The 24,371-nt window shown below is 45.4% G+C and overlaps 1 protein-coding gene across 4 annotated transcripts in view; it reads left to right on the top strand.

Annotated features, from left to right (window-relative positions):
• Positions 1–24,371, top strand: part of SEL1L3 (SEL1L family member 3) — a 101,193-nt gene that overhangs the window by 2,044 nt on the left and 74,778 nt on the right. For all 4 annotated transcript variants that reach the window (XR_003612712.2, XM_028126290.2, XM_028126281.2 and 1 more), the window contains exons 2-4: positions 10,978–11,548; positions 22,233–22,359; positions 23,999–24,120. Coding sequence is in view for 3 of the 4 variants with exons in the window: in XM_028126290.2 (XP_027982091.1) it covers positions 10,978–11,548; positions 22,233–22,359; positions 23,999–24,120 (820 nt within the window). In the remaining variant the exon portion in view is untranslated. The remainder of the gene's footprint in view (positions 1–10,977; positions 11,549–22,232; positions 22,360–23,998; positions 24,121–24,371) is intronic.

Below are 24,371 nucleotides of genomic sequence, written 5' to 3' on the forward strand. Positions count from 1 at the left end.
GATTTAAGGGACCACGTCACAGAGAGGGGACAGAGATGCTGTGTGCAGAGCAGAGTTAGAGAGTGAAGTGGTGAGGTCAGGGCTCTGAAGAGAGAGATTTATAGAAAATACTGTAATGTGGGAACTAACCAGAGCACGACTGAGTGTCTTGGCAGATGGGGAAGGATTGGATTTTGGAACCACCATGAAGAGGGAAATGTCAGTGCTTCCTGACTCTGTGTGATTCCTTCAGATGGGCTTCAGAGAGGCTACTGTACAGAAAAGGCTTAGTAAGCAAGCAAACCATTTTGCAACTGAACGAGACTCTTTTGTCAAGTCCAGGAGAGCAAAAGTGTGATTTGGGAGATGGGCTTCACCTTTTGTTCTAAAGGTCTAGCCATTTCCATAGGATTCTGCTCTAGAGGTATGTGCTATCTGAGCCTCTGGTGAAAGGTGAGGCTTCCTGACCTTGGAGAAATTCACTGTGCAAGGTGGGGAACATCTGCCTGAAGCACGAGATACAGAAAACGACAGACGGAAAAAAAGGCATAATTGGGTCCATTCTCCTCGTCAAGGAATACTGCCTAGAGGAAGTGATTGGTCAGGGGAGGCGAGGCGGGCAGGTGGAGAGTAGAGGTGGAGCAGAATAGCTAGGGAGGATCTCAGGAACATGTAGACCCTAGAGGGAGAAAGCTAGCCCATAATTTGGAAAACATAAATAATAATGATAGCTTGCGTTGTTTATATGCATTATCCAGTATATTTTTTAAAGATTTATTTATTTGAGAGAGCACACGTGAGCAGGGGGGAGAGGCAGAGGGAGAAGGAGAGAATCCTCAAGCAGACTCCCCATTGAACGTGGAGCCCTATGCAGGGCTCAACGTGCGGCTCGATTCTAGGACCCTGAGATCATGACCTGAGCCGAAATCAAGAGTCGGACCCTTAACCAACTGAGCCAACCTGTCGCCCCTGCATTCTCCAGTGTTAATTTTAACGACAACCTTGTGAAGTAAGAGCTGTTATGATCCTCATTCGGATGAGGTAACTAAGACTCAGAGAGGTTAAGTAAGTTGCCCTGGGCCACACAGGTAGTCCAAGATAGAAACCCAAGTCTGTCTACTTCCAGAAACCCAGTTCTTAGGCATGCTAACCTACTGCTTTCTGCATTTTGCTGCTTTGTGCTCGGTCCTGTCATACATAGATGCATGGGTCATTAGCAAAGCTCTCACAATTAGCAGCCACCGTGCAATTGGCCAGGATGTGAGGTCATGTCTAAAGTAGCCTAAAATATACAAAGCAGGAAGCACAGGCTGCAGAATAGAAGCAGGATGTTAACAAGAAAAAAAAAAAAAAGAATAGGTGACACCAGAAAATATTTGCCATGGAGAGGTGAAAGATAGGGTCTCTCTCTCTCTCTCGTCCAGAGGCAGCTGGTGGAGGTTAGCACTTAGCGTTTGTATGAACGTGTGTCCAGGTGTAGAGCGAGTGTGCCTTGGAATGCGTTCCAAAGCCAAGTTGTCTGTGATTTGGGGGCCGATTCCCACTGTGCTATCCCCACCTATGCTTGTTCGCAAGGACTGGAGGTTGAGAGTGGTTTTCTGAACAGATGCCTTTAAGCCCCCTGCCCTCATGGGGAGCATGCTTCCCAGAGCCAGGGTCCTGAGGCACCGGGCGCCTTTCTTCCCCATTGGCTGGGACAGAGTAACCTTCAGTGGCAGCCCAAGAGCAGCACTGTGACTGTAACTAGGATACTGCCAAAGCGTGAATAATTGTGACGAGGTCTGAAAGATAAGTCACAGAACGATGCCAAGCAGATTTCTGAAAAGATGATCCCTGGTTCCAGTGGCTGCCAGAAAATTCTAAGGTCACCAAAGGTCAAGAGGCAGAGAGCCTCCACAGAGAGGGTGAGGGCCTGGAAAGGAAAAGGTAACAGAATTGCTTCTGCTGAGGTCCCTGGTGCCGAGTGGTGTGGTCTGGGCTGGACTTGCCAACAGACCCCCTTGCCATTCTCGTACGTAATTACCTCGTACCTTCCTCCGGACTTGGCCAGACCAGCTGAGGCTGTCCCAGCCCCATCTGTGACGGTGGCACTTGTGGAAGGCATTTCTGTCCTTTCCGAACGCTGGTCTCGAATGTATAATTTTTTCTTCAGTGAGAAAAACACATATCACAATGGCTGGTATTGATGTCAGCTGTAAAGCTGAAATATTCAGAGTGGACATTTGCACTTGTTAGACAACCAGAGGACAAAGACATAAATGGGCTTTAGTGGCACAGATGCATGTGGGGATGGTTAGCAGATCTATGGTGGCTGTGACAGAATTCTCCATCAGTGGCCACAGACCATCGGTCATCCCTCTAGTAGTAGTCCTGAACTCCTTACTCTGTCTGACACAGGACCTAGGAAGATCAAAACAAGGTATGGAGACTCTCCATCATCTTGCTTGTGCAAGAGCGAAAATGGATATTTGAAATGCAGAGCTCACCTTCAGACTTCACGTCAACCGATAGAAGCCACAGTCACCCTGACCAGAGCTCCTAAAATCCCCCAAGCCATGGTGTTTGCCTCTTGCTTTCTATACCTTCTATTCCTCTTGGCAAAAGTGTGGGAGTCATGAATCGGCTGAAGGAAGCAGGTGGAGGAAAGGTGGACAAGACATAAAGAACTCAGGCAGTTCACAAAGATGGATAGACTCGAATAGACCGTAAATAGCCTCTTATTTGTCAGACGTCCTCATCCAAAGAAGGGCTTAACTGAGTTGGGGAGTTGGCTCAACGCGGTGTGTAGGTTTGTGGGTAAGGTGATGCCTACCCTCCCCAGGTACAAGGTGTAAGGACCTGGTAGGATCTTAGCCCCCATCCCCCGCTCCCTCCTGCACATTCAAGATGAGAGTGAACAAAGTCTCAGCTTTCCCCCACCTGTGGCCAGGAAGTGGGACAGGTGTAGAGGTCAGCTGGTGAGTCGAGGGCCTCATTTTGGGAGTTTCTGGAAGGCAAGAGGGACACCATCACTGACTGTGGAGTCAGATGGGAATTTGAATTTTGGTTCTATTTTTGAGGAGCTGGTTGACCTTGGACAAGTGACTCCCCCTCTCTGAATCCGTTCCATTTTCTCCGCTGTGTCCCTCCCAGAGCTGTTGTGAAGATTAGATTTGAAGGGGGACGTTCTATGAAGTTCTTTTTGAGAGGATGAGGTTAGAAGTGAGTGAGAAGAGGGACTTGCCGCATCTGTCCCAATGCCCAGCTCATAGTTATTCAATGAAATGAAACCAAACCAAACCTTGGTTACCCTCATGATTTAAGTTAAAAAAGAAATAGCATATCAAACAGTATTAAAGAGAGCAGGGGAGCCAATACAACTAGGAGTATTGCTCACTGTCGCGATGGTGTTTCTCTAGCCAGCTCTCAGGTTTGGGAAGGCATATGGGTCAACTGTGAAGTATTGACCCAAGGCACATCTCGATTTTGGAGTCCATACTGACATCACTGCCCATTCTGCTTAATTGCATGCTTTGTTGACATAAACAGGATTTTTGCTTATTAATAGCAGAAATTGGAAAAGTAGACCTCTTAAGCCAATGCAGTGACTTTTTGACCAGTGGAAAGTTTGATCCAGCCAGTTTGGAGAGAAAGGACTCATGAGCAAGGTTTCCTTAGGTGACTGATGGGGTGGAATGGGCAGGAATGAGAAAAACAGACATTCAGTAATTGTTTGCATTATTACATGAACCCACCACATACACGTGTTAGTGTAAAATTTCCCACGACAAGACGTGAATGATTTAAGACGCTTCAGTCTCTCGGTCCCTTCCTTAAATAGCAAGTTGTCCATATAGAGAAAAGAGCCAAGTTTTCTCAGCTTTTTGGAACAGGGAGGGTTATTTGAATAGAATTTCTTCTTATTGATCTTGCTTAAAGGCATCAGACGCAGTCATCCTAAAAGAAGCTTAGACAGAATTGATAGATTTTTTTTTCCATCCAGAAGATACATAAATGCATCTCGACCCCCAGTCTGAATTGAACGCATTTTGATCTCCAGTTTGGGGTCTTTTCTCATGAACACGACATCAACTGACCCATTTCTTTCTTTAAAAAAAAAATGTATAATACATACACAATTAGACAAATGTGAGGGAATCTGTTCTGAGACTGTGTGTGACATTGTCAAATTTGACTTTGATTAAGGCTTACTTCTGGTGTAAACAGATGTTTGAGGGCTCGGGCATCTTTCAGAGCCCAGCTCCATTGTGTGCAGAGCAGATCAGTAGCTTCTGAGGTGGAACATCTATGTGGTTGTCTAAATGGCATAATTTGAGGGGCACAGAAATGCCCCCACTCACCCCCCAAATCTTGCTCATAGCTGCAGTGCATTTGAGCTTTGCTTTTAAGACATTATTTCCCCCAGACTGGCATAGAAATGCAGATATGTGACATTACTGTAGTCCTTTTTCATTATCACATTAACACGGATGAACTTGCCAGACGAACAGGAGTCCAACAGGGGGTAGAGGGAGAGGACATTTAAAATATTTAATTCGTATTTTTGTTGTGGAGAAATGGAAAGTTCTAGAAGACAGTGCGGTTGTCTGAAAGGTCTGGAGGGAGTTGATAGCTGAGAGAAGTCCACCCTAAATGGGTAAGGTAGGTTCCAGAGCGTCACCTTCCCTGACCTCACAGTCCCCACGTCAGCTGTGACCCCCCAGGGGCCCAGTGAAAAGCCAAAGGGTAAGGGTTCTTCCCAAGGAGATTAATGAGGCTTGATGGAAAAAGAGAAGTGGAGAGGGTCCCCATCACAAAAGGACTTGTGAATGTCGGAAAAGGGTGCCAGGGACTCCAGGATTGGATCAACTCCTCCAGTTTGTATGCAGGTGTCCCTGGGAGCTGTGACCTGAGGTAGACCACAGAGGCTCCCGGCAGAAAGGCTCATGCCCAAGATTTTATTTACTTCAGCAGGAAACACGTATCCAAAATCCTACTGTGTGCCAAGTTCTATTTGAGAAGCCAGGGACATAACAATGAACAAGACATGGACTCTGACCTCATAATTTCTAAGCAAAGGAACGACTAGGTAATTTTTCACTTCCGTTAATGCAACCTGGCATGGAAAAATACCTATGAAGGTTGGACACGTGTCATGCTGATAGCCGAAACTCTTTGAGTTAATTGCCTTATTTTCTTGGCAGGAAACAGCTCATAACCATACACATGACTTGAGCCAGGAAATCAGCTTCAGCTTAATCAATATTTAGAGTGTGATGTGTTGCTAATTGGTGTTGGTTTTGTACATAACAGAGTTAGCCCTCCTCATGGCATAGCCGCTGCCCACTGGGTGACCTTCAATCCACAAGATGTCAGCTTCCTACATTGCATAGGTGTCCAAAAGACTGAAGACCTCCATGCCTTCTTGAGGGATTTAGACCATACCCCTAAGGCCACCTACAGTGATTTTGAGGTCCCTTTGGGGGCCAGCACACCCCCATCGTATTGCCCATCCCTGACATTGTTCCTCTCCTGTACTCATGCTTCTCCCACTTCTCAAGTTCATCTTACTCAGTCCATGAAATTTTTCTGCGCCCACAGCCTCGCTCTAACTTCTCATCCCACCTAGGTTTCTACTGAAAGAAACAATAGCAGATGTCAACACCGCCACCAAGGAACCTTAGCAAAATAACAAATCAAGCGCCATCAACCACACGTCTATGAAATTATGCCTAATTGGGTAATTCATCTCATTTCTCCCATAGGATCATTCCTTTGGAAAGCATATTTTCTGTCATGTTGTGTTTTCCAAACCTCTAAATCTAGAATAAAAGCTCGATAATCTAGAACAGTAGTCGGCAAGCTATGGCCCATGGGCGCAACCAGCTGCCTGTTTTTGCAGAGTTGAGCTGGACCACAGCCGTGCTCCTTCGCTTACGAACTTAGTTGTCTGTGGCCACTTTCTTGATACCACAGCAGAGCTAAGTAGTTCTTCATGGACACCAAGTGGCCTGCAAAACCTAAAATACTTACCATATGGCCCTTTTTTTACAGGAGAAGTCTACTAACTTCAAATCCAGAGTAGCACCATCCAGTAGACATATAACGTAAGCCACAAATACAAGCCACATGTGTACTTTCAGATTTTCTAATAGCTACATTTAAAAAGTAACAGGCGAGGGCGCCTGGGTGGCTCAGTTGGTTAAGCGTCTGCCTTCGGCTCAGGTCATGATCCCAGGGTCCTGGGATCGAGTTCCGCATCGGGCTCCCTGCTCCTTGGGAGCCTGCTTCTCCCTCTGCCTCCCTCTCTCTCTCTGTCTCTCTCTCTGTCTCTCATGAATAAATAAATAAAATCCTTAAAAAATAATAAAAACAATAAAAAGTAACAGGTGAAATTAATTTTAGTAATATATTTTATTTAACTCAACCTATCTCAATATGATCATTTCAACATGTAATCGGAATAAGAAATATTAATGAGATAGTTTGCTTTTTTTTTAAATTGTCTTTGGAATCCAGTGTATATTGTACACTCACAGCAATTTGGACCAGCCCCATTACCAGCACTTCATAGGACTCGTGGCTCCTGTATCAGATAGCACCCACCTAGAACCTGTAAACCTTGGATTTACTTTTCCTGCACTTGAGGCTTTGAAGTAGGTGAAAATAAAAAAATCTCCATCTGCATGTATACAGATTTCCTTTAAAGCCGAATTTTGATGGAAGGGCCTGGAGGGAAAACACAGTCAGGTGTCCTATACCTTCTTCATTCTCATCTGTTACCTCTGATCTCAGCAATGATGAGCCTGATGTCATGGGTCATCAAGCGAAGCTGAAGCCAGCTTCAGCACGCTGTGCTTCTTAATGTGGGAAAGTGGACTGATGCATGTTTAGCACTAAGAAGTAAAGTAATGAACATTACTACTAACTGCACTTTGCAGTGAAATCACATAACCTTTCCCCCAGAATTCTGTTTAAAAGAAGTATTAACTTGGAGCCTAGCGTCAGTGATAAAAACATGATTTTAAAAAAAATACTGAAGGGGCACCTGGGTGCCTCAGTCGTTAAGCGTCTGCCTTCGGCTCAGGTCGTGATCCCGGGGTCCTGGGATCGAGGCCCGCATCGGGCTCTCTACTCCGCGGGAAGCCTGCTTCTCCCTCTCCCACTCTCCCTGCTTGTGTTCCCTCTCTCGCTGTGTCTCTCTCTGTCATGTAAATAAATAAAAATCTTAAAAAAAATTTTTTTTAAATATTGAAGTGGGAGAAGAGGGTTGGGTGTTTTTTTTTTAAGGTATACATAAACGGAACGAGGAAGCGGTTTTAAGTCATTCTTGGAGAAAGAACACAAGGTGATATTCAGTATATCACAGCATGTCCTGGACTCTGCTCTCTGTTGCCTCACTAACTGGGCAAATGTGGAATTGAGTGATGGTGGGCATGAGGGGCAGTTGGAATGAGGGGTGCCCACCTCTCTGTCTTTGGCTGGCCTCCGCAGGGGGCTCATCGGCTGGATTCGCATCTTGAGAAGGGGGCTGCATCTTGGCACATCTGGCTGAATGAACAAACCGCCGCTTATGGACAAATGCTGCGGCTATCTCTATTCACAAGAAAGCAGAATTCCGCCTGGCCAACTCTTTATAGTCTCGCTGTTGTGCGCTGCGGGCTGGAGAACGTGGGAGAGGGAGGGAAAGCAAGGGGCTGGGCTCCTGGGCTTGCCTCTGGGAAGCCACCAGCTGGGTGATGTCGGAGGACATCCCCTCTCAGTGATCATTGCCTTGTTGGAAGAATGGGGTGGGCTGGCTCATCACCAAGGTCTCGTCTGCTCTAAGAGCAGCTACTTCTAATTATAAGATTATTTTTATGTTTGTTTTCCCCCCTGTAATTTGGAAGTATAAATGAGAGCATGAAACAATTAAGCCTCTCACTGCGGGGGCAGACAATTTGGACTGTACCGACCTCTTTACATATTTCTTCCCACAGTTTTCCCATGACTAATCAAAAGCAATGGCCAGCCCTTCTCACTCCGCCACTTGGAGAAGCTACATTTTTTTATTTTCATCTTTAGGACAGTTGCTTTTCTCTCCATCCCCCGCTCTCCCCCCCAACTCCGTTTTTTTTTTTTCAATATTCATGTAGTACAAAATTCAAAAGATAAATAAGGATATATAGCACATGTCTCTCTCTTAGCCTGTCTCTTGGTCACCTCATCCTTCTCCATGTGAGCAACCAGTGCTCTGTGTATTCAAGCAAATGTGTATCTATTTTTCCTTTTCTTAAAAAAAAAACTCAAATGGTACTTCTGAACCTTGTTTAAAAAAAAAAAAAAACTTCAAACTTTGGAGATGATTTCATTATCTGTCCATGAAGCTCTTCCTTGTTTTAATAGCTGTCTAGCACTCCAGGAGTGGATGTCCTATCATTTACTGAACCAACTCTGTCTTGATAGGCATTTAGTTCTGCATCCTTTGCTGTTACAAACAGTGCTGCAGTGCAAGCCCTACGTACATCATTTTGCACAAATTTGAGTATATGAGTAGGATAAAATCCTAGAGGAGGAATTATTGGCCCAGAGGGTGGGTGCAGTTATATTTTTGATGGATACTGCCTGACTGCCATCCACAGAGATCACTTTCCTCAGCAGGACATAAGAGGCCAGTCTGGCCGGGACAGAGTGTTATCAGGCTTTTTGATCTCTATGAACCTAGTAAGTTCAAACTGATCTCTTCATTGTGGTTTCAACTTGCCTTTCTCTGACTATCGGTGGGAATTTACTTATTGATGAACTCTATCGTTTGCTCATTTTTCTTGATTGTCAGCTTTGTTTCTAATTGACGATCGGTGCTTTCAAATGAAGCACTGTTCCCATTTCCAGAAACTTTCACTGATTCTTCACTGTCGGTAGAATGAAAGTCCACATTCCTTGGGCTGGGGGATTCAGTGTCCTTCAGAGATAGGACCCAGCCTTTTTTTTTCAACCTCATATCCTCATGTCTTTTTGTGTCTTTACCCCTGTTCTGTTCTCTGGTCAAACAAATCTGCCCTCTCTCTAGTACATCTGTATTGCTCCTGCTTAAGCTATTCACACCACTTCTATGGTCTTCCCTATTCCTCTCTACCTAAAGAACTTCTCTTCTCCCCTCCCAGCCCGGCTGAAATATCATTCCTTCCATGAAGGCTATTCTAGATGCCCCCCAGTAGAATGACCCTCACCTGGGACTGTACTCCTTTAGGACTTGCTTATAGTTTGACTGGAGCCCTGATCACGTCCTGCCTGGTGTTACTGCTCTTTGTAAACACAATTCCCTGATGCCCAGCTTTGTGTCTTAGCCCCTTCTGCGTCTCCTGCAACCCTCAGCCAGAAGTGAAGAAAGGGATCCTTATATCTTCCTTCTTTGGAAAACTGACCTTTTTCTTTAAACTTGTAAAAATATTCACAGTATAAAGTTTACCATTTTCACCACTTAGTGTACAGTTTTGGGACGTTAAGTACATTCATATTGTGGTGTAACCATCACCACATCCATCTCCAGAATTATTTTCCTCTTGTAAAACTGCAACTCTATGCCCATTAAACAATAAATCCCCATGATCACCTTCCCCCTGCCCCCAACCCCGATCCCTGGCAACCACCATCCTCCCTTCTGTCTCTATGCATCTGACTGCTCCAGGTTCTTCATATAAGTAGAATCATACAGTATTTATTCCTTGTGCCTGGCTTATTTCACTCAGCATAATGCCCTCAAAGTTCTTCCATCTTGTAGCATGCGTCAGACTTCCTTTTCTTTTTAAGGCTGAATAAGATTCCATTGTGTGTATATATCACATTTTGTGTATCCTTTTATTCATTGAGGTCATTTCTACCTCTTGACTATTGTGAATAATGCTGCTGTGAACATGGGAGTATGTCTATGAATGTATCTCTTCGAGTCCCTGTTTTCAACTATTTTGGGCTTATAGCCAGAAGTGGAATTGCTGGATCATGTGGTAATTCTAGGTTTAATTTTTTGAGGAGATGCTGTCCTGTTTCCCTCAGTGGCCACACCATTTTTACATTCCCACCAGCAATGCACAAAGAGTCCAGTTTCTCTACCTCCTCTCCAACGCTTGTTATTTTTGTTTTGTTTTTGTTTTTGGATAATAGCCATGCTAATGGGTGTGAAGTGGTCCAAAGTAACCTTTTCGCTATTGTGTTTTGGATGCCTGAATCACGAAGTTATATTTAGAAGAACTCTTGTATCATATGCTGAAAACATTGTCTTGATCTCATGACCAATTTCCAAGATTTCTTCGGCAAGGAATGTCCATTTTAAGAGGTCTTCATATTTAAAGAACTAGAGAAATAACACACACAGCTAAAATCTTTCTTGGCCTATGTAGCACCGTCCATGGTGAAAGAATCAGACGACACAGTCTGTGGTCCAAGCCTGCCTGTGTGTGACTTGGAGCAGTGGAAACCTCCTGCTGGTCCATCCGTCATGTGTGCTTGTGCTGGCTCGGAACTTACGGGAGAAAAAGGGGGCATCCCTGTCATGTTCCCTCTCGGGTGCACTTTGAACTCTTCCCCCACCCTTTGATTTGGCTGCATCTGATCACCATTTGAAGTCAGGACAATGCTTTGGAAATGTCTGAGGCTGGCTCCTCTCCTTTTCACGCTAAGGCAGGCTCACCGCTACTGGATTTGTTGCGAACTAGCTCCTCCATTTGGAAACCAACTCTGGAATGATTGCCACGTAGCTTTGAAAGTCCCATTTTGATCAGCAGATGCTACTGAGTCTGGCGAGAGAGTTAAATGTGGCCTAATCTTCATTTGTGTGTGTGTGTGTGTGTGTGTGTGTGTGTGTGTGTGTGTGTTGGTTTTTCTCTAATTGTTCCGGAGTGGTTTTGCCATCTTTTATGTCCCACATTCAGTGCTTTGGATATTTTTTATCCCCGGAAAATGATTCACATATCTGTTAATGTGATGATTTTTAAACTTTCTGTCTTTCTTCCTTTCTTTTTTTTTTTTTTTCCACCTTTTCAGAACATCGTGCCATCTTTGGGCAGGCAGACTTCCCTGACAACGTCGGTGACCCCCAAAGCCGAGCACAGCGTGGCTTACAAAGACTTTATTTATTTCACTGTCTTTGAAGGGAATGTTCGCAATGTTTCCGAAGTCTCGGTTGAGTACTTATGCTCTCAGCCTTGTGTCGTCAATCTGGAAGCGATTGTTTCATCTGAGTTCAGAAGTAGCATCCCTGTGTACAAAAAGAGGTGGAAGAACGAGAAGCATCTTCACACCAGCAGGACACAAATAGTACATGTGAAATTTCCAAGCATCATGGTTTATAGAGATGATTATTTCATCAGACACTCCATTGCAGTATCCGCGGTGATACTACGCGCCTGGATTACTCACAAATACAGTGGCGGAGACTTGAATGTTAAATGGGAAGAAAATTTGCTACATGCTGTAGCGAAGAATTATACTCTGCTGAAGACGGTCCCACCTTTTGAACGCCCTTTCAAAGATCATCAAGTGTGCCTTGAGTGGAACATGGATTATATTTGGAACCTTCGAGCAAACAAGATTCCCCAGTGTCCACTTGAAAGTGGTAGGTCATTTGCCTTGCAAGGAACCTAATGCTCATTTCTTCAGATAGCCTGTATCACGAGAGAATGACAGGAGAAGGTTCTTACTCTGTCAGTGGGAGAGGTGGGCAAAATGATGGGCACACCAAGCCTGTAGTTTAGGACTTTGGGGAGGAAGTGGGGCGGGGAGTAAAAAGGTGAAGAGAGAAGAAATAGTAGGAGAGAGTAGACTGCACTGGAGAGTCACAGAGATCATGGAGGGGCCTGGAGAGGTTTGGGTCTGAAGTTGGAAAGGTGTGTTAATGCCACCAAAACAGACACTGGGAAAATCTTCCTCCCTCTCTCCCTTCATGAATCCTTCGAGTATCAGTTACATTTAAGTGGAGTGTTTTATACAGGAGGAGGTGAGAACCAGAGGAGACTTTGTGCCCGAGGTGGTATCACACAGTAGTTTTCAGCCCAGAGCCCCTGGGTTCAACTCCTGATTCTGCCACTTTCTGCCTATGTAACCTTGGAATTCTGAGAGCCTCGGTTTTCTTATCTGTAAAATGGGGATGATAAATAACAACTCCCTCAGAGCCGTGTTGTGAAAATTAAATGAGATGTAATTTGCTTAACGCATAATCAGCACTCAGCAAAAAGTAGCCATGATGATGATAGAGCCCAAACACTGCACTGTATCCTAAAAGCCACATGGTTACAGCTTCCGAAGGACCCATACAGGAGGTCCCCGTGACCTTCCATAAGCACTGGGGTTGGAGGTCTGTGGCTTGTGCACTCTTAGTTCTCTCCATTGGTATGAGGGGCACGTTCCTGTGTGGATGCTGAGCGCCTGCCAGCTCTTCTGGTCATCCTGCGGTGGGGAGCTAACCTGGGCGTGCTCCCAGGCACTCACCCGGAATCTGACAGTGTTTCCTCAAGTGTAGCCCTGGAACCTTCTGAGACAGAATCACGCAGGGCTCTTGTTGTCAATGCAGCTTCCCAGGCCCCATCCATATCCTACTCAGTCAGGACCTGTGGAGTTCAGGGTCCTGAAATCAGCACTTCAGACACACTCCCATGACCCTGATGCATCTTAAAGCTCCAGACCTCCGGAGCAGTGGCAGAGCTGGTGGGATTTGGATCTAGAGTAACTGTGACCCAACCCCCATGGGCCTGTGACAGCAGACCCTTCCTCGGGAGGTGCCTGACCCCTCCTGGTCTTTAAGAGGACTGCTTTGGGGCAAGATGACTTAAGAACACTGAGAAAACAGTGGCGACGAATATTTCCTGAGACCACCCCAAAACAGCCTTGATTATAACGGACACTTCAAGGATCTATTTAACCAGATGTGGTTAGAGTGGTCAGAGGCCATTTGCCCTAGAACGAATACATGTGGCATTACAAAAAACAAAAACAAAAACAAAAAAACCTCTTTATTTTGAAATAATTATAGATTTGCAAGAAGTTGCAAAGGTGGGAGAGAGTCCTGTGTATCCTTCCCTGGCTTCCCCCAAATGGTGAGGTCTTTCATAACTGTAGCACACTAGCAAGACCACAAAACCGACATTGACCTAGTACTGTTGAATTAGACTGCAGACCTTATTCAGAATTCACCAGCGTTTACACGCACTTTTATGTGTGCGTAGGTCTATGCACTCTTATCCTGCACTTGGTCTGAATAGCCTTGTGCTGTGGCTGGCTTGTGTGGGGCTTTAAATACAGAGCTGGAGAGGGAGAAGGCGGGTTCCTTTTCTGTGTGTACGTGAGTTGGGGGTAGGACGGGGTGGGCCGGTCGAGCTGCCTGCGTTTTGATGATTGGCGTGCATCCCTCTTCCAGGCAGAGCCCCATGCTAGCATCTTTCTGGAATGTCTTCCACAGGGAGACTTAATTTATTAAGGAGAAGGAAGTATGAAGCACATAGAGCCAGTTTTGATTTGCCTTCAATTTTGTCAAGGGGTAATGATTCCATTTCTTGTGTGGCAAATCACATATTTCTCATTGAAGAATGACTAAATTGCAAGCTGGAAGTTTTCAAATGAAGTCGTTTATGAACTGGCTGAGGTCTTAGGGTGCCCGCACATACCCTTAAAATGTGAACTACCTCTCCTTTCTTTTGTTGTTCCTTCCCATATTCACTGAGCTCCAGAATAGCTCAGTGGGACTTTTTTCTCCCCACCTTCTTCCGAGCATTACTTTTGGGGTGAGAACCAAGCTAATAAAAGCATAATGCAGAGGAAAGCCTTTTCTAATCATTAAAGTCACCAAAAAATGGGGAGTGGGGTGTTCCACGCACTCTCAAAGCCAGCTCTGTTTGCGTGGCTGCGATGTGTTCACCGAAAAGGGGAACATTTCCTCTCCCTCTCTTTGAAAGAGGAATCAAAAGAGAGTGTGCAGCCGCCCTATGGAAAGTGTCCACGACCTTTGTTCTTGATACGGCTGTGTGATGGAAGGGGGCCAGGCCTCTGGCTTGCTCTTAGCAGGGGCTTCTTTACTTGGCTCTTGATGAACAGGAGTCAAGTCAGAACAACAAGATGGCATAAGGGAGCTGAGGGGCCGCCTTTCATGCCCTGTCCCCTTGCGGTCTGCAGCCAGCGCTGGTGTGGGGTGTGGGGGAATGTTTTCTGTGTCAAGTGCCTGGTGTCCTACGAGGGCTCGACGTCTGAACTGAAGTACCCTTTTGCTTTCATTTTCTTTTTCCTTTATAAAGAAAGAGAGCCCAAGTCCCCATGCAGAGGGCTGTTCTGTGACTATGGTTAGAGTGCCTCTCCACCAAAGGCTTAGCTTAGGCCCCCGAGGTGACGGCTGTGTGCACCCGGACATAGCCCTCCCCCACCACACCCGGCAGTTTATCTCCTTTGCCAGGACCGGGCCAGTCCAGGCTGTTGGTCTGATTTTTGTTGGCCACGCGGCAGACTCTTGTCCCGCCCTGCTGAGAAAACCTACCCCAGATCAGCAGTCAGCAGCCTTTTGGGACACGTGTGTGTCCAGGCTTGGCCACGTGTCCTTCTGGTGCACCTGTTCCTGCTGCGGTCTGGGCACGTGGGCCACAGGTGGCCAGGCACCGCGCACCTGCGGCTGCGCTTATTGCTGTCCGTTTCCTGGGGGGCAGGGGACCACGCATTTGCAGTCGTCCCTCACCGGTCACACGTGTGCCTGACTCGCACATGACCTCATCGAGAAAAAGCAATCCACCACGTGGGCAACAACTCGAGGTGCACCTGGACTGTCCTCCTGCCTGTCCTCCCGGGAGCGGTCAGCGGGTCCTGTGGCATCCATCTCCAGACAACGTTGCATATTCAGTCCTACTCACCGCGTGTATTGCTGTCATACTGGCGGATGTCACAGCCTGCAAACGGCCCCCCCAGCTTTGCCCTCATTCCCCACAGGGCAGCCAGGGCGGGCAGGTCCCATCCCCACCCCCACAGGCGGTTCCTCCCATTGTGGTGAGGACGAGTGCCCCTCACGACCCTTCCCGCGGCCTGGCCAGGGGTCCCTGTCCTCTTCCTGTTCCTGTCCCCTGTCCTGCCGCATCTCCTGCCATGCGCCCCCTTGTCCACTGGCTCCAGCCACACGGGCCTGCTGGCTTCTCCTGGAGCTGACCAAGTTCATTCTCCCTTTGGGACCGCTCACATGACTGCCCCCTTCCCCTCCACGGCTTGCCGCCTTATGTCATGCCTCTGTGTTATGTCATCTCAGGAGGCAAGACTTCCTGGCCGACTTTATCTCGGATGGCAGCCCCCCCCCCCGCCACTCCCACCCGGGTTGTCATTTCTCTTTATTTTCCTGCACAGCCTCATCGTCCCCAGACATTGTAATTAAATATGCGTCATTGCTTTTTTGCCGGTTATGCGTGTCTCTGGACCAGTATGCAAGCTCCATTATGCCAAGGTCCTGCCTTGTTTTGTGCAGTGCCCACCACCTCAGCCCCTAGCACACAGCAGGCATGCAGTGACCATTTGTGAATTGAGTGGTGAATGATCTTAGCCAAGGGGCAAGGACCTTTTTCTCATAGGCCTGTGTGTGACCATCCCACGGTGACATCCTCACACAGCTGTGTTGCCACATTAGAGAGCACACAGGGGTAGGGGGCAGCTGTGTGTCTTCCCGAGGCTCTCACACACACCGCAGCTGCCCGGGGAGGAGCCCATCTGGGCTGTGCTGGGTAAGGATGCAATCTCTTGGTCAGTGATTCTCCTTTGCAACCACGCACGAGCCCACCTTTGCTCTGCCCTCTTAGTTTGAGTCTGGGATTCCCCATCCCCTACCTTGACTAAATCACTTCCTTTCAGAGAGAACAGCCGTCCCCACTGCCCACCAGTACCTGCTCCCCACTGCCACCCCTCGTGGCAAGATCATACCCATATTTCGGTAGCTGGCTCAAATTTCCACTCCTCTTCCCTGACCACCCCCCGAAGCCCTTTCCTTTCCTTTTTCCATTTTCCTTTCCTTTCCCTTCCCTTCCCTTCCCTTCCCTCCCCTTTCCTTCCCTCATCCCCACAATCAGAAATTAACTCTCTATCCTCTGGCCTTCCCTAGCCCTCTGTTGGTACCTGTCTCCCCATACAATGTGTATCATGTTCAAGCCAACTAAGCAAAGAATATTGAGCACCTACTATGTATCAATTTCTTTATTAAGTCTGGAGGCTAGAAGATGCAGACCTGGTCCCCTCTGTCTTAGGTGCTTAAAGGGGAGGGAAAAAACAGCTTCCAATAGTAACAGCTACTTTCTGTTACTGAGTACTCACTATGTGTTAGGCATTGTGCTAAGTGCTCTATGTATCTCATTTAATCTGCCCAGCATCTTACTGTCATATTTACAAAGGAGGAAACTGACTCAGAGATTTGTCTAAGGTCACATGGTTCTTCATGATAGAGCTGAGATTTGAACCCAGGTAGTTTGGTTCCCAAACCCCACATGTAACTATTAGCCTATACTGCTGAGGGATGTCATGAAGCTATTTATTTATTTATTTATTTATTTATTGTCATTCATTCATTGAAAAAAGTTGCTGAGCAGTCCTTATATGTTCAGAGCTTTGCTTTTTTCTTTTTCTTTTTCTTTTTTTTAAAGATTTTATTTATTTATTTGACAGAGAGAGACACAGCGAGAGAGGGAACACAAGCAGGGGGAGTGGGAGAGGGAGAAGCAAGCTTCCTGCAGAGCAGGGAGCCCGATGCAGGCAGGGCTCGATCCCAGGACCCTGGGATCCTGACCTGAGCCGAAGGCAGACGCTTAACGCCTGAGCCACCCAAGCTTCCCAAGAGCTTTGCTTTTTTCACGGAGGAGCTGACTTTTGAACAGAGAGTCTAAGGATGAGTAGAATTCTCATAGTCAGAAAAGGAGTAGGGGGAAGGGCATCCAGGCAGAAGGGAAAGCATGAACCACAGCGCACAGAGGAGAAAATGGAGCCTTGTGGCAGAATGGCGATGAGCCTGCATCCCTCGATGGGAGGGGTGGCAAATAGGTTTCATCTTGCACGCCAGCGGGCTTGGGGGTGGCCACCTAGATCATGGTATTGAGAAGGATTCTGAGGCTGAGTCTGTGCCTAGTGAGAAAGAGTGGTTGGCGGATCGATTGCCAGTGTCCACCACAGGGTGGAAATACAGAGTAGCAGCTTCATGCTCTGTTTGTTCACCCAGGTAGAATGTCAGGTGTGAGTTGGACGATTCAGGAAATTAGACTGGAAAAGCGGGTTGGGGGCTACACTTTGAAGGCTCTGAAATGCCATGCTGAGGTGTATTAAACATTCTGGCCTGCTGTCCATCTATATGAACATTTTTCTGATCTTGCCGCTTACTTCAGAAACTGGGGAACATGGCAGCTTCCTTCTTTCCCACTCTCTCTTCCTTTCACCAAAAATCCTTCTCATCTTCAAATCCAATGGATTAGAAGTGTGATTTCTTATAACAAAATTCCATTACAACAAAGTCATGGAAGGGCTAAGTCAGATAGGGGAGCCAGGCTTTACCTGTCTCTGTGAAAATACCAGTTGATGCGGTGAGACTATTTAAGTCAATGACATGATGATACTGTTGGTAACTATGAGGACTATGTATTTGGCGCTTTTATTAAAAGAGAGAGAGAGAGAGACTTAGTTCTTTTTTTCCCTCCAGTTAATCACGGTGGTCTGAATTTCTCAGTAATAACACCAATTAATGCCTCGCATCTGCGTGGCCCTTTATGATTTTCAGAACACTTTTTCCGTGCACATTGTCTCATTTAATCCTCGTAATAGTCCCATGGGAAAGAGTATTATTCTCATCCTTTCTTTTCAGGGGAGAAAAACCAAGGCTCAGCTTGTTTCAGGGGAGTCCAAGCTTTGCTATGCCGCCTCTCTGAAATATGCTAATACAGCCCTAACCCAGGTTCTAAATTAGAAAGGAATACTCTTTTTTTAAGTTGAATTTTTACTGATGTGAATCATCCTGTTTTCCCCACTGGACTTTGCCTCTTTGAAGCAGATTGAATAGCCGCAGAGGCCCAGGGCGGGGAGGCCTCTGAATGTGGCTGGCCCCAGCTCCTGGCCTGCACGGCAGTGCTCAGACTTTGTTCTCTGCTTTTTAGCCTAAAAAGGAATACATGTACCTGGTAAAAGAAATTCATATAGTGTAAAAGGGATTGGAGGAAGAGTGAGCTCCCACCCACCCGTTCTTGTCTTTTTCCTAGAGGCAAACTCACTCGCACTAGTTTCTTGTGTCTCCTTCCAGAAATGTTCTCTGCTCCTATAAGCCTTAAGTTGAGAGCCCCTCTCTTCACACACACATGGGAAGATACTATAAACTCTGTCCTGCACTCATTAACAATACGGCAGAGATTTTTCTATAGCAGTGTATGCTACACAACCTCATTCTTCTCAGTAGTTGCTTAGCATCCTGTTGCCGGACAACCCATAATTTATTTCACCTGTCCCCTGCTGATGGTCATGCAGGTCATTTCTAGTCTTTTACTATTAGCAACAAGGTTTCACCGAACATCCCTGTACACGTATCTTTGTGCACACCTACAAGTATGTTCACAGGATAAATTCCTGGGAGTGAAATTTATTTTATTCTTAACACTCCTACTATTGAATATTCCACTGACTTCCTTACTCGCCCACTTCACTGCCTTGTATCCTTTGGGGGAAGTTCTGACCTAAATCATACTTGCTAGAAAATTGAGTTTTAGTTCTCAGGCTTTGGTTTTAAAGAAAATGAAACACCCGAACACTCCTGCCTTTTAATGTCTTGCATTTGGAAACCACTGTTGAGTTACCTGCACTCTAGCTTTCCTTCTCCAGGTTGGAACATCTTAGCTTCCTTTCCTCCTGTTTCCACTTACAGACTTACAGTCAGTTACTTTTTGCCTCAAGACTATCTGTTCTCCACAAATGGGCTGAGGTCTCAGCTGCACCATTGTGGTTGTGTTTGAAGCACGTTACATGGACGTGGGACTGTGTCCAGAGCAGGTATCCATGTCAGGGCTCTGATCACTCTGCTGACCTGGAGAATGGGCTACATGACCGACCCCAGCCACCCCGCTCAGAGGTGATGTTCAAAGTATTTAACAACCAATATTAGATAGGTTCTCCTTGTCAGGCTCCGTAGGCGCTAGCCATAGTGCTGAAGCAGGATGGTCCAGGAGGCCCTTGTTGAGCCAAGCTCTACCCTGAAGGAGAGCCTGGATGGGTAGTGGTGGTGGGGTCCTGGAGGGTCAAGGCAGCACCCATCTCTTTGGGAAGACCCGTGAGATGTGATGTGGTTTAATAAGAAGTCCATTGGTTTGTAGCGGGAGACCAGCTTTGAGTCATACCTGAATCTCTTATTAACCATGCAACCTTCGGTGAAACACTAACATTTTTCTTGTCTCCGAATGAAGGAGTTTGTGCCATACAAAATCTAATGCCTCTTCTTGCTCTAAAATTTGAAGAACTAAAACAAGCAAAACAGTCAAGGTGGTGGGTTCTAAATCTGAACTGCCTTCCTGGTATTTTATGTTTGTTGTAATGATGCCTTTTTCCTACCTAATTTCTTCATTCAAGATTAGCCAGAGAAATGGATTTAGGGGAAGGGTCTGAAGGAAGAGAGACTGTGATCTGATTTGGGCAGCATGGGACACCTTACAGAACTGTGAAAAGAGCTGAGCAAGAGAGAGGCAGGTTCAGATCCTGACTTGGCCATACTGTGCCCATTTGTTCGTTTGTTCATTCGTTTGTTCGTTCATTCATTCACTCATTCCCTCCATATTTATGGAACTTCTATCAAGTGTTGGGCACTGTTCTGGGCTCTAGGGAAGGGGTAGTGATTGAAGTAATGTCCTTGTTCTCTTGGGACTTACATTCTAGAGGAAACTGGGCAAGTCTCTTAACCTCTTTGGACCTAAACTTGGGAGTTAAGTTTTCCTACCTGTAAATTGTTCATGGAGAATGATACTGGTGCTGTTACCCCCCATTCTAGTGCCCATGACAGCCATCGCTAATCAAGCATGGTGCTCCAAGCAGCCACAATCACTTAATAGAAAGCAAGCCTCTATGTTATCCTGGGCTAGCTGAATTCTAACATCCTTTTCCTGCTCTGAAATTTCATTCTTATTATTTCTAAGTAAATGGGAAGGCAATATTATACTGAAGGAAAAATTATAGTAAAACTCCAAATCATAGAACTATTCAATCTGCAGATTTTACAAGAAAGCCGCCATCGCTTTGGTTTTGTTGGGTACAAAAGGTATGTGTTTTTGTAAAATTTATTTTAGATCTTTCAGTCTTAGACTTTTTTTTTTCCTTCCACATCTTTTGCTGCAAGTTCTCCTGCTCAACCCGCTTTACTTTGATCCCTGGATAAAGGAGAGGCTCATCAGCATTGACTTTTAACTCCTTTCACTTTGGAAACCTCTTTATTAAGCCTCCTTTTACTGGAGTCAGGTTGGACAGAATCAAATCCTGCTCCTTTTGATAAATATTTCTACTGCACACTGGGTAACTCAACAGCAATCACTAGCAGAAGGCCTCCTAGGGGGCTAACGTGGCCATCTGGTCTTTTATGTTCCACTCCACACAGTGGAAGCAAAACCAAGGTTGGGCCGACAGAAACCACTTGGTGATTTTCTCCCTGGATTCCAAAGACACCCTTGCAGTATTTCCATTTCCAATCCCCCAACCCATCTCTATAATAAACCAGCAAGACTAGTGTCCCCAAATTGAGCTCAAGTTGTAAAAAAAAAAAAAAAGTTTGCATTGTGTCTGTTGGAATTGATAACTCTATCCTTCTGAGTCTTCCTTCAAATGCCTCTCTACCTCTCACCAAACAGGGAGATTTGTGGACACTGGGGACAATTTGGCTCTATTTTATTTAATTCTATTAGATATACTCATAGGGGTCTGAGATTATGAACACTTTGCTCTTGTGATTTCTAAGTTTTAATGAACCAGAGGTACCTTTCTCTCTATAATAAGATATTTCTCTCCATTGGGGAATGAGAGCTGGGGTCTCCAATATCCCAGGCTGAGGCTCCCTTAATTTGTGCCAATAGAGGCATTTGGTGACTTGCTTAGAAGTTAACCCTTCCCTTTCCAGGAAGCCCAGCAAAATAGATGATTTCCAGCATTTAATCACAGACATAAGAGCATTTTAAGAAAGAGAAAAGAGTTCTTTATTCTTTAGTTGAATTCAGTGATTTTTTTTTTCTTCCAAGGGAGGAATGGGTATGGAAAATAAAAAAAAAATTATTGTGGCCCCGTTTAAAGCAGTAGGTATTAAATATAGATGAGATAACTCAGTTCTCCTTGTAAGACTTGTTAAGGATACCCCATCTTCTCTAGAGCCACAGAATTCTCCCACATTTGCAAAATAAAGAGAAAGGCTCCCTAGTTTAAAGGGGTTTGGTAGGTCATTTTTGCATAGAGTAATGTGTGGAGTATATTGGAAAGTCTGCACAGAAGAAAAAAAACCTGTGCACTTCTAAGAGCATGGATTCTGAAACCACACTGCCTGAGTTTGAGTCCCAGCTCCACCTCTTACTATTCAGTCCTCTCTAGGGCTCAGTTTTCTCATTTGTTGAATAGGCATAATAATAGCACCTGTTTCATAGACAGTTGTGAAATTAAATGAGATCGCTACTGGAATGGTATGCTTAGCACATTGCCTGGCACATTCTGTGTTATATCAACGTTAGCTACCATTTGGGCAGCTGTGCCTCCATTTCCTCATCTGCAGAATGGGGATAATAATGAGGATTAAATGAATCTCTGTAGGTAGCTAGCTAGCTAAATGAGATATAGGCCTAGTCACAGCAGTGTGGATGGGATCCAGGGCTACTCACATGATAACTGTTACTACTGTCGCACAAATTCCAGATGTTTTCCTTAGCACTGGAAGGGCAGCAGGTGAAATGGTTAAGAACCTAGAACCCGAGCCTGAATATAAAATCTGGCTCTACATCTTATTAGCTGTGACCTTAGGTGAGTTATCTTGCCTCTATGCCTCGGGCTTTTCATCCATAGATTGGGACTCATACTACAATCTCCTTTACGGGGTTGCTGTGAACACAAATTGAGACAGCTCTCTGTAAAGGGCTTAGCAGGCGCCCAGCATATAATCGGTGTTCAATAAACGTTCGCTGATATTTTCAGATGCTTTCTTGTAACTGTTTGATTGGAGCTGGGGAGAGGGTTCCAGGAGGAACGTGATTGGGGAAGCAGGGCTTTTCTGGAGATAATTGAAAGGCAGGTGTTCTTGCTGTTCGCAGATGTGGTCACCCTCCTGGGCTTTCTCTATGCCTCCAGTGGAGAAAACACAGGCATTGTGAAGAAGTTCCCAAGGTTTCACAACCGAGAGCTGGAGGCCACCCGACGCCAGCGGATAGATTACCCAGTGTAAGAATGGGCAGATGACAGGGGCTGGTGGGGCAGTACTCTGTTTAATCTGAAGACCAGGGCAGGCTCGTGGAATCCCTTAGGAGGACACACCGTGGTGATATGCTATGGGAAAATGTGGAGATCCACACCGCTTAGACAGAATTTGTGGTCCAAAGCGTTCCCGAATTATTCTTGCCATTAGCAGTCCTCAGTTTGCCTTGGACTTTCTGTGCTGGTCCCAGGAATGTCACAAGCAGGGGAGCAAGGTGTGGGAGCCTGAGGCCTTGCAAGCTTTGGGGTGCAGCCAGCCGTAGCCAGCACACACCGCTGCTTTTGCTTTGCTTTTTTGGTCTTGAAAGATTGGATGAGCTGCTTGAAATCTCACAACTTCTGATCTCCTCCATTGATTTCAGCAAAACCCAGATATATTTTTTTCCTTCTGCTGAATTGAAGATGCTGAAAACAGTTCCTGGTTCACCTCAGACTGGATGGATTTAGCAGAGTGATTTAATTCTTCCCATGCTGCTGGCTGTAGAAAGATCTTGACTCACTTTACTGAGCGTATGTTCTTGCTAAGCTTCCTTGTAATAACTTATCTTCATGAGCTTGCTCAGCTGGGTGGGTCAGGAGGGAGCTGTGTGGCACCATCTGTTTGCATATCTTACCAACTGATTCTGAGGCCAGATTAGAAAGCCCAGAAAATTCTAAAGGACTTGTTTGGATATATCCCCAAAGAACTCGGGGCCACGGCCACGTTAACCCAAACTGTGAATTGCTTACTGGAGTCATGGCGAGAACTCGGTACATTTGTTTTGACCTTGATTCCTTTTTGACCTGCAAAATGCAGTTACTCCCAGCTCCCCATCTTGGAACTGCTGGTCACTAACACAATGGGTGGGGCGTCAAGCAAGCGTTCAGCAAATATTTGCTGAGTGATGGATGGATCACACTTCTTGGCTAAATGTGTCCTAGTTAAGTTCACTACTGTTATTTTATTCTCACCCCACAAATCACAGATGTACAATACTTTTTTTTAACTAAAATAGCCCCGGTCCAGAAATGGAACAATTAGATTAGTTGTTCCATATGGGTCAGCCGGAACTGTGATCCTGAACAACCTAATGTGTGCATTAAAATAGTATCTACGTGTCCCAATTAATATATAGCAATGCCATTTGCAGATTATGACACTTTTCTACCTTAAGGCTTTTCTCTTGGAAGGAAACAAAATTGCTCAAAAAGCCCTAATTATGTTTTTTTCTTTTAATCATGGAAATTAGAATAGCTTCTTATCAAATCACCTCTTATTAAAATCCAGATTTTTATTTTATGTCTGGCTTTCTAAACCTTAATCAAGAATTCAAATGGCAGGCATGTGAGATTCTCCAAGAGGCACAGAAACAGAGTTTTTGGTGCAAGGTACGATGTCTGCTAGTTTTGTACAGTGATTCTTAACTCCTGTCTTTCACAGTTACTATAACTACCTCCTTTGTCTCAAAAATCAAGCTTTGCAAGCTGATCTCCCATGATGAACATGAAGGCAAATTCATCCCTTCATTGGAAAGAAAGCAATTTACTTGGTCATTGTTAACTATAATTACCTGTTCTTGGATGATATCAATCTGCAGATTTTTTTTCTTTCTCCTCACTCTTGTAGGTTTACTGTTTCATTGTGGCTTTATTTACTCCATTATTGCAAGGCCAGTCTCTGTGGGATTCTGTACTTTGTTGATTCTAATGAGATGTATGGCACACCGTCTGTATTTCTCACTGAAGAGGGTAAGTATGAAACTGAACCTTTAAAATGATATGGTAGTTTTCTTGTGCTCCCTTGGCAGACATGTCTGGAATTAAGAAAGATACCATCAACGTGGCAGTTCAGTGAGAGCTATGATTTTTAAATGCGGATTCTTGTCAACTTTTCTTTTTTCTTTTTTTTTTCCTCCCTGGAAGCTTAAAACACATGTCTTCTTTAGGAAGGGATCCACTTGTGCGTTCTTTTGTTGCTTTTTTCTTGTTTGTAGGGAGAA

Source organism: Eumetopias jubatus, unplaced genomic scaffold (genome assembly GCF_037043125.1).
Source record: "Eumetopias jubatus isolate StellerSeaLion01/CBP00866 unplaced genomic scaffold, mEumJub1_p1.0 scaffold_2, whole genome shotgun sequence".
Lineage (NCBI taxonomy): Eukaryota > Metazoa > Chordata > Mammalia > Carnivora > Otariidae > Eumetopias > Eumetopias jubatus.